This window comes from Apodemus sylvaticus, chromosome 17, assembly GCF_947179515.1.
Source record: "Apodemus sylvaticus chromosome 17, mApoSyl1.1, whole genome shotgun sequence".
Taxonomy (NCBI): Eukaryota; Metazoa; Chordata; class Mammalia; order Rodentia; family Muridae; genus Apodemus; species Apodemus sylvaticus.
This window is the reverse complement of record NC_067488.1, coordinates 66,483,816-66,494,032: the sequence shown is the minus strand read 5'-3', so window position 1 is coordinate 66,494,032 and position 10,217 is coordinate 66,483,816. Positions and strand designations below refer to the sequence as shown.

The 10,217-nt window shown below is 37.0% G+C and overlaps 1 protein-coding gene across 1 annotated transcript; it reads right to left on the bottom strand.

Annotated features, from left to right (window-relative positions):
* Nucleotides 1–3,898: 3,898 nt before the first annotated feature.
* LOC127667385 (mucin-like protein 2) lies at nt 3,899–7,404 on the bottom strand. The gene is made up of 4 exons (XM_052160369.1): nt 7,347–7,404; nt 6,395–6,433; nt 5,252–5,527; nt 3,899–3,945 (listed from the first exon to the last, which is right to left on the bottom strand). The coding sequence occupies exons 1-4, from the start codon at nt 7,402–7,404 to the stop codon at nt 3,899–3,901; spliced, it is 420 nt and encodes a 139-aa protein (XP_052016329.1).
* Nucleotides 7,405–10,217: the final 2,813 nt, after the last annotated feature.

Genomic DNA, 10,217 nt, shown 5'->3' with positions numbered 1-10,217 from the left:
TGCTTTTAATATTCTTTCTTTGTTTAGTGCATTTGGTGTTTGGATTATTATGTGACAGGAGGACTTTCTGTTCTGGTCCAGTCTGTTTGGAGTTCTGTAGGCTTCTTATATGTTCATGTGCATCTCTTTCTTTAGGTTAGGAAAGTTTTCTTCTATAATTTGTTGAAGATGTTTACTGACTCTTTAAGTTGTAAATCTTCACTTTCTTCTATAATCCTTAGGTTTGGTCTTCTCATTGTGTCCTGGATTTCCTAGATGTTTTGACTTACAAGCTTTATGCATTTTGCATTTTCTTTGACATTTGAGTCAATGTCTTCTATGGTATCTTCAGCACCTGAGATTCTTCTTTCTTTTACCTCTTGTATTCTGTTGTTGATGCTTGCATCTATGACTCCTGATTTTTTCCCAAGGTCTTCTATCTCCAGAGTTGTCTCCTTTTGTGATTTCTTTATCATTTCTACTTCCATTTTTAGATCTTGAGTGGTTTTGTTCAGTCCCTTCACTTGTTTGTCTGTGTTTTCCTGAAATTCTTTAAGAAATTTTTGTGTTACCTCTTTAAGGGCTTGTACCTGTTGATCCATGTTCTCCTGTGTTTCTTTTAAGAAATTTTTGTGTTTCCTCTTTAAGGGCTTCTACCTGTTGACCCATGTTCTCCTGTATTTCTTTAAGAGATTTTTGTGTTTCCTCTTTAAGGGTTATTTGTGTCCTTCTTGAAGTCCTCTATCAGCATCATGTGATCTGATTTTAAATCCAGCTCTTGCTTTTCCAGCGTGTTGGGGTATCCAAGATTTGTTGTTGTAGGAGAACTGGATTCAGATAGTGCCATGTTGCCTTGGTTTCTGTTGGTAATGTTTTTGTGTTTGCCTTTTGCTATCTGGTTATCTCTGGTGTTAGCTGGTCTTGCTGTCTCTGACTGTGGCTTATCTGTCCTGCAAGCCTTTGTATCATAAAGAAAGGAATCCTGGGATTCCTGTTCTCTCTGTGCACACAGGTATGTAGGCACTTATGGGAGACCATCTCTCCTGTGGTGGTCTTTGTGTATAGAGTTCTGTGGCCTAGGATCAGCTCAAATGCCCTGAGTGCAGCTGGTTCTCTAGGATGTATCCTGAGATACATCCTAGATACATCCTGATCTTCATTGTGGTAGAGCTGGCAAGAGTCTGGCAAGAAAGTACAGGTAGCAGAAGGGGCAGAAAGATGTCAAATCCACTCTTAATGTGGTAAAACTTACTGGTTTCTACATGCATATGTGCCCTCTTATTGAACTGAATTAAATTATCAGTTCCAAGAATCTTTTGTTAGAATTTTTAGAGGATTCTATGTGAAGAAACATATAATTTGCAAATAAATTATCACAATTCCTCCCTTACTTTTATATCCCTATCATTTCTTTATCTTACCTAAGTTTTCTAGGTAAGAGTTCTGATAGTATATTGAATAAGTGTAATGGGATTTGAATTGGGATACCTACCTTCTAGCTATAATTTGTTTAGGGCATTTATCATAAAGGGATATGAATATTATATTTTATTAAATGCTTTTTCACTATATACTGAAATGACCAGAAAGCTTTTACTTCTTATACTGTTCATAATGTGTTATATATATATTTTTTCTAGGAGTAAGTGGTATCTCTGGAATAAACTGTATTGTATCATCGTGAATGATCTGTTTGATGTACATGATTCGCTCTGTACTTTTGGATTGATCTTCATTACCAACTACTGTTTCATTTTTCATTGTTACTGTTATGTCCTCATCTGGTTTGGGTAACAGGGGTAACCTTGGATTTCTAGAATGAGTTTTGAGAGATCATTTCTCATTAAACTTTGAAAAATTATGTGGCATTATCACCAGTTTTCTAAAGATTTGGTAAAATACAGCAGTTAGGTCACCTGGTCCTGGCCTTATTTTTGCTGGTAGACTTATGAACTCTTGCTGTTTTTCTACTAATGAGAAAATTATCCACACAACTTCAGTTTCACTGAAACTGTAATCCAGGCTCTAAAGTGCCCAAAACAATCTTTTTAAGGGATTCTTTTATTTTATATGGTTGAGTGCTTATCTACAAATATGTACATGTCCCACATACATAAGTAGTATCTGCAGAAGCCAGAAAAGGATTTTGGAACTGGAGGTACAGATGTTTGTGGACCATTGTATGGCTCATGGAAACCAAACCGAGGTTGTTTGCAAGAACATCAAATACCATCTCTCCAGCCCAACAGTCAGAGTTTTAATAACTGTCTCCTTAGGGAGCATCAACCAACAAAATGCATTATATAGTGGCTAAGGAATCTGACTAAGTGATGAGTTCTGATCAGAAAGTCAAAAGAAAAATGCTTCAAAGCTGCAGACATAGGGTCCCAGGAAACTGGTCCAGAGACTCAATTGATAGAAAATTAGAGGGACATTGGTAAACAAGGAAAGTGAAGGCAGGCTCTCTAAGATATTGGCTTCTTATTCCCAGAGGATACTATGAAGGGAACAGTGAGAAGGAATGGGGACAGGTATCAAAGCAGATAGGAAATAGGGAAGAACTAAGAGACCTAATAAAACACCCAACCCAGAGTCTGTTTACCAGAAGTCTGCTTGGTAGCCCTGCCCATACAGATGGGAGCTGTTGCAATAAATCTGTTACCTTTTCTTTTTCTGTGTCTTCTGCCTTTCCCAGACTTTCAATTCTGTTTTTATATCATGAAATGAGCTCAGTAATCCCATAAACTACTACCTGAATACCTATGACAAATGATGAATAAAATTCTAGTCAAGTCAGTGAAACAAATAAGGGATCAAGGTTCAGTCACATAAAACACCCATCCTAACTTTACAGTTTGTTTCAAAACTTGCCATGGTGACTACTGGGAATACAGTTGTAACTGAAAAATTAAGGAAACTTTATCACGGTAGTCAGTTAAGGAAGTAGCACACTAGTAGAAATTTCAGAGAATAAAGCTGCCTTTGTGAAAATGTTAACATAGCATTTGTTCTTGAGTCAGGAGACAGGGGAAGTTATCAGGCAAACAGGACATTTCTGTGAATTTGATGCTTTGGGGGAGAATAAAAATACTAATATGTGGAATGTTAATGAAATTTATCTAAAAAGACAGAAGTCTAAAAAACAAAATTTGTAATTATTGATAGAATGGTGCTCACTCTTTAGGTGAGAGAGGTGCTTGATGTTATGTATGAAACTTGTTTGGTAATCAAAACAAAACTATGAGGGAATCTTAACATTTCATCTCATTTAATCACTGTAAGTGTGGGAGCCCATATGATGCTAGTGTTTTGTAGTTTGGTCAAACAGCAGAATTCATTTGCTACCTTAATGACAAGTTCAGTCCTAAGACCTTCAAAGTCTGGTTGCCTATGTCAGGCCAGTAGCAGATTCAGGAGCTTATTTCATCACTGTCATCTCTAAATCACTACAAATAAAAATAATAATTCAAAAGAATTTAGAGGAATGAAACTGAACACTTAAACCATTTGCTTAGTATATTAATATAGAAAATATAATGTGTTAATATTATAAGCTCAGGCCTCTAGTGATATGCCTAATGTTTATTTCTTATTTAAAGATATAGATAGTATTTAAAGTCTTTCTCAGACTTTCAATTCTCTGTTATATAATGGAATGAACACAATAATCTTTCAAGTAAAGCTATAGTTCAATTATTAAGAATAGTTTATATCTCCATGGATTTGCCCACACATTCAACATCAGTCCATACATAAAAAATACAAAAGCATTTTGATGCTGCTCATGACTATCATTTATTTGATAGAAGATAATAGTTAAAGATGAAGTAGAGAGACTAGTCAGGGTAAATAATTGGAGAAAATCAAGTTGAGGATGTTCTAGTCTGGTCCAGAAAGATCAATAGTAGAAGATGCAACCTTATGAAATTCCAAAAAATTTTTTCACCTTGCCAATCACATTGAAAACTGTAAGAGAGAGAAAAAATAAGGAGGTTTTTTGAGATTTCTTTTTTTTTCTTTTTTGTTTTAACTTGAAGGAAGACTAACAACACTACCATGTTTGATGGAAGGAATAAAACACAAAAACAAAACAAAAAAAGAAACAAAAATACAAAAGCAAAACAAAATAAATTCCCACCACTACCACCAAACCATAAAATTTTTATCCCTCAAAGTTAAAAGTCACAGATGTAATGGCAGAGGCCTGGATTGCTAACTCTCAGGAATTAGTGGCAGGAGAGTAAAGAATTCATGTCTTGGCTACATTGTGAAGTATTGTCCCAAAAATAAATAAACCAACCAATTTTCATTTCCCATCTACAATAGTTGGTTATGTAGTCTACACTGGAAGCATGAGGCTGGACATTTTACAGAGTTTAAAAGGAGGATGATTAACATTAATTTGTCTTCTATTAGTGCACAAGAAATCCAGCTTCCCTGGTAGGAAAATTTTGGCCATATACTCACTCAGCATCTGCCTACTACAGATCACCAAGCAAGATGACAAACAACAGTCCAGATATGAAAGAGGAGAAGCAAGACCTGGAGAAGATTCCTCAGCACCTTGTCCTCTGAGGGTAAACACCATCCTCCATCACTGTCCTTTCTCTCAGAGAAAAGCTGCTAATTTGAAGCCTCCCATTCTTTCATTTCACAGTGTATATTACCTGGAATAATTTTCTAGAGATCTGAATCACATCAGAAATGTGAATTTTATATGACGGTTGACATATGCATATAATATAATATAGTATAGTATAATTAGTGTTAATTTAGAGTTGAGGGGCTGGGAAAAATCCAAAAAAACTCCTTCATCCTGCATAAATTTTTAAACTTTTAGAAATCTCCTGACTTACTCTATAATAGTCCTACATGAACAACCTCATCACAAAGCCATTTTCTAGTTCTATTTTTAGAATAGTCTCCAAAGAAAACATAACTTTTATTTAAGAAAAAGAAAAGCCACCCAGTTACCATGCTACATGGAGACACTTTACACTTTCAATGTTTGCTGCTGAATGTACATTGTCCCTAACAGACCATAATATTGCAAGAGTTATGCAGTTAAAATTGATAACATACTCTTTTCAACTTCTGATCTTTCTTGTATTTATATATTGACAATTTAGAAAAGAGGACTAGAAGAAGGATATTTCTTCTCCCTCTCCTTGCCCTCCCCTACTTCCTCGCTAAAGTATCATTCACTGTGGCCATGGGGAACCTAAGGGATCTAAGAGTCCCATAAAGAATAAAATTAGATGAAATTTTGTACCAGGTAGTTTGGGCTTTACTTCTGCAGGCTTTTCTTCTGCAGGCTTTTCTTCTGCAGGCTTTTCTTCTGCAGGCTTTTCTTCTGCAGGCTTTTCTTCTGCAGGCTTTTCTTCTGCAGTTGGTTCACTGTTCTCATCAGAGGCATCAGCCTCGGTACTGTCAGAATCATCTGTCTCTTCTGTTTGCTCCTCAACCGTATCATCATTGCTGGCCTCCTCAGTGTTCGTAGCATCACCTGAATCAGCAGGCTCACCTTCAGAAGTTTCTGCTGGAGCAGCTGAAATTAGGAAGAAAACATCCAAGTGAGATACTGACTCTTCTTTGGTCCCATCCAGAATTATACATTCATTCATTATTATGAATTCACTAATTCTGTCAAATATTTAGTCTACCATATATGTTATTGCTTTATTTTTCATGACCTTACCATTTCCTTGGCCATGGCTGTCTCTCCAGCACCCCCCCCCCAAAAAAAAAAGATTTCCTTTGGCAATGACACTAACCGAAGACATAAGCAAGGACTTTGTGATAGGCATAGACACAAAAATAAAAAGCAAGCACTATTACTAAAACAGAGATTGTTTTCCAAAATTCACCAAGAAACTTCCTAGGCAAAAACCTCCAGTACCAGTTCCAAGAAGGAAAACAAACATGATTCTGAGATTAACACACCTATGCAAAGCACAGGCCTCTGCTTCTGCCTCAACTCACCCTGGTGTACATTCCTAGGCCCTTGGTCTATAGCACCTTCAGGGCTTGGTTGTTGTCAGTTCCAGTGACAATTGTTCTCTTCTATACATGTGTTATATATTCAGTCCCTTAATTTGTGGAAGACCTTCCAAGCACACACATTTAATAGGTAAGCTACATTATCAGACTTCATGACCTTGTGTCTACTACATAAAAACAATGACTGCTTAGAGTTCCTCTAAGAATATGTTAGTATCTTAATTATCTTTATATAACTAAAAAGTTTTATTTTTACATTAAAAATAGTTTTATAATCAGGAATGCAGCTTTCTGTGGATTTTACTAAAATTTTCTCACATCTCATAATATCCAAATAATATTGGTTACTGAGAGGCTGTGCAGGGAAAATGGTTATGGTAGGAAGGTAATGAAAGGTACTCAGACTCAGACTCACCAGTATCAGAAGTGTCAGCACTGTCTGCCTCTGCGTCCTCTGAAGAAAAACAAACAAAATGAGACAGAAGAACATAGTAACATTTTGATGAGATAGAGAATGTGAACACTGCTACAGACGTGTACAACTAAGTAGACAGACCGAGGGAAGCACATGCACAGATAAAAGAAAACCTTTCAAATCTAATGTGTAGTAAGTTTTGCTTCCCTGAAATAAGTCTTTAATCACCTTCTTAAATGTAACTTATTGACACTAACAAAGCATTCAGTGCCATGTTTAGAATAGAGGAAAAACTGGACTGAATTAGGAACCCCATTGGAGTCAACCTACCTACCTACAATGATGTGTCAAAATGAAGGTGAGTACCAGCAAGATGGCTAAGTAGGTAAAAGCTCTTCTCTTATAAGCTGGGTAATATAAACTGATTCCATAGTTGAAGGAGAGAACTGACTCCTGTCTCTAACCTCCTCACATGCACCACAATATGTTTGAGACCCTGACACCATATGACAGATACACACACAACCTGATAACAAAAAAATTGTGATCTGGCTGTAAAGTGAATAAATAAATTAATAAAAACAGAAAAACTGGCCAGGCGGTGGTGGTGCACACCTTTAATCCCAGCACTTGGGAGGCAGAGGCAGGTGGATTTCTGAGTTCGAGGCCAGACTGGTCTACAAAGTGAGTTCCAGGAAAGCCAGGGCCACACAGAAAAACCCTGTCTCGAAAAAACAACAACAACAACAACAACAACAACAAAAAACAAAAAAAAACAAAAAAAAAAAACCCAGAAAAACTGTGTAAGTTCAAAAGTTTAGATACAACCAGGTACTAGATAGGAGCACAGGAAATAGCAGCATGTAGGTATCCACAAATTCATGTTTCACAGAGTAAGTATCTTCATATATTATGGCCCCCATTTTAAGTTAAATCAAAAATCTTTACTTACGGCAAGTGACTAGGATAGTGGAAACACCAAGCAACAGAAGGAGTGCCAGGAGCTTCATGGTGACAAGTAGAAGAACAGGAAATACACAAGTTCAAGCTCCAATACTAGGAGACAAGGAAGACTGATACCAGGGTTCCAAATCATGGGATTATATATGTAGAGCCGACCAATCAGAAGCTGCCACAACCTGGTAAGTAACAGGAAAGGTTGGGAAGTGAAGTAAATCAGAATCAACCACACAGCCAGAGGCCATTTGGAAAGGTCATGACTTCAAATGTTTGACAAATCCTTGATTCTGATAACATAGGTGTCCAGTCAAGCTGCTGTCCAATAAATAACTTCTGGCTTTCTCTTGTGTGAGGCTCAGGAATGCCATACTTATAACTCCAACAAGTTGAAGATGTCAGCACCGGCTTCCAATGTCTTCACTCTCCTTTCAATATAGTACACATTAAAAACTTACAGAATCCTCAGCTTTGTGTTTCCTTCAAGAGAGTAATTGGGGTAGAGCTGCTGAATCCAAGTGTTTTCCAGAGTGTCCCCACGATTTATTCAGTAAGAGCCAGCCTATCATACAGGGAGTGTGAGCCTAACACTGATGGAAAGACCAAATATGACCTCACAAGATTTCAGCAATTCTTGTATCAAATTCAAAATATAAGAGTAAAAGGACAGTGAAAAATAGCGTGTTTGAAGACTGCATCCACTGAGTCCAGTCATTTAGCTTTTCATTTGTTTCTTTCTTTTCTTTTTTCCCCTTCTTTCTTTCTTTATTTTTTGGTTTCTGGGTTGTTTTTCTTTGTTCTGTCTTTAACATAGGATCTGTCTTAACCAAAGCTAGCTTTGAACTTCTGATCCTCCTGCATCTACCTTTTAAGTGCTGAAATTAATGTTTTCTGTCACTACACCCAGACTTATAATTATGACTAGGCACTATGAAAGACATTGTCGAAAACCAAGCACACAAATACCTCAATCTATACATACTTCAAACAACAACAACAACAAATCTCAAAAACCAAACCAAACTAAAACTAAAACAAAAACCCTACGACGTTGGAAAATAAACAATTTAATCAGAAATATGTGTATGACCTTAAAGGAAGGAGAGTACTATATGGGGCAAAGAAATGATCTAGAAGGAGGGAAAGAGGAAAAGAGAGGACCATGAAATCTTTGTGTAATGAAAGCATATGTGGGGACTGTGTGGGAAGTGAAAGTATCCTTGAGGGGCAGAGAACAGTGAAGGTGTGGAAATAAATCACAGAACTTCTGAATGAGATGGCAGATTGTGCCCAAATTGTGATCTAAAAAAGAAAACAGGATTATGAACAATGGGTTTTATCCCTAGAGGAGACAGTCTCTGAGAATGAAGGGAATCTTTGCAAAGAAGCAGGCAGGAATGTCAACAAACCGGGCATCTTGGGTAATATCTATGGAAATTACCAAGAGGTGCTTCAGTTCTTCTCCTTCTTTCCCTTACCACCCCACTCTGCTCAGCAGCACAAAATGCTGCAGGAACCACAGACTGGAGAGATGAAACAGGCTGTGGAGGCATGACAGGAGCTGGGATCACAGTAGGCAAGAAGAATCACGATGAGGGGACAAGGCTGAAGTGTAACATGCAGCCTGACTCTGTGAGAAAGAACAATGATGCAAAATTTGAAGCATACTGGTCCCTCAGCGCAGTCATGCCAGAGCTATGTCACAGCCACATGCAAACTGACCTGGCCTGTGGAGACTACAGGAGCAGATGCTGACATAGCTTTCACTGTGGTAGGATGACCATTTCCAGCCAAAAACATAAGTAGCATGTATGATGTTAACATTCCTTCTTTGGGTTTAGAAACCCAAGCAGGGGATGCATGACCATCCCCCACATTTAAAACAAAGTGTGTGAAAAATTCCCTAAAGCAATATTTTGTGCTAAGATCTGGGGAAAGGAAGTTTGACACCTTATTTAACAAAACAGAAACTCAAACCAAAGACAATTCAATTGAACTCACTTCAGCATTGCATACTCAAAACTCTGGTTTTATGGGTTTAAGCTAGAGCTAAGCTACACTTCCCCAATCAATACAGTTTAGTATTTAAAACAGCACAGGGAGGAAATGAATTAAAATCCATTCTATCAAAGAAGAAATATTAATTAAGTTTCTCTTTTATTTTTACCTTTAAAAATATTGACTCCTGAATAACATGCCTTAATGGTCTTGCTTTGATTGTTACATTATTTATAAAGATTTCATGACAATTCTGTGTGCCTCTGTATCTATTTTATTGTATAGTCTTCTACTAGTCTCCCTACATATTACCCATACACTTCCCTTTCATTTCTACCTCATTTTCTCACACCCTACCTCCTCTTATATTTATGCCTTTACCAAATATTTCCACTGGAGTAATAATATTTAAACTCTGTGGATATTAGAAACATTGCAGTTTTAACTTCCTTGCACTTTTCTTCTTAGTTTTTTCTAAGTTGAATTATTGATTACTTATCCTATTTCAACTGACTTTCATTCTATTTTTTTAACCTTTAATCTTTCTTATTTTTTTTTTTTTACAGTCCTGTCATTATCCCCCGTCCTGGTCTGCCCACCCATTCTTCTTCTCCCCTGTCTCCTAGAGGATGCCCTTATCCCCATCTACCCACTCCCTCAACCCCCTTCACCCCAGTACTATAAAGAATAAAGATAAAGAATTCTACTACAATTTAGTTTCAATTGAACAATACTGCAAACAAAAGGGTTAGGAAAGATGGCTTCATTATTAAGAGAAGTCGATATTCTTCCAGGTCAAGAGTTCAGTTCTTAGCATTCGAGTTGTACAGTTTATAATCCCTCTAATTTATGTTCTGTGAGATACAAC

Bases quoted from the DNA above. Each gene is read 5' to 3' on its own strand.
- LOC127667385 (XM_052160369.1), bottom strand. From the start codon at position 7,404: ATGAAGCTCCTGGCACTCCTTCTGTTGCTTGGTGTTTCCACTATCCTA. The intron at 6,434-7,346 runs GTAAGTAAAGAT...GTTTTTCTTCAG, and splicing joins CACTATCCTAGTCACTTGCC to AGGACGCAGAGGCAGACAGT. The intron at 3,946-5,251 runs GTACAAAATTTC...TCTCTCTTACAG, and splicing joins AGTAAAGCCCAAACTACCTG to TTTTCAATGTGATTGGCAAG.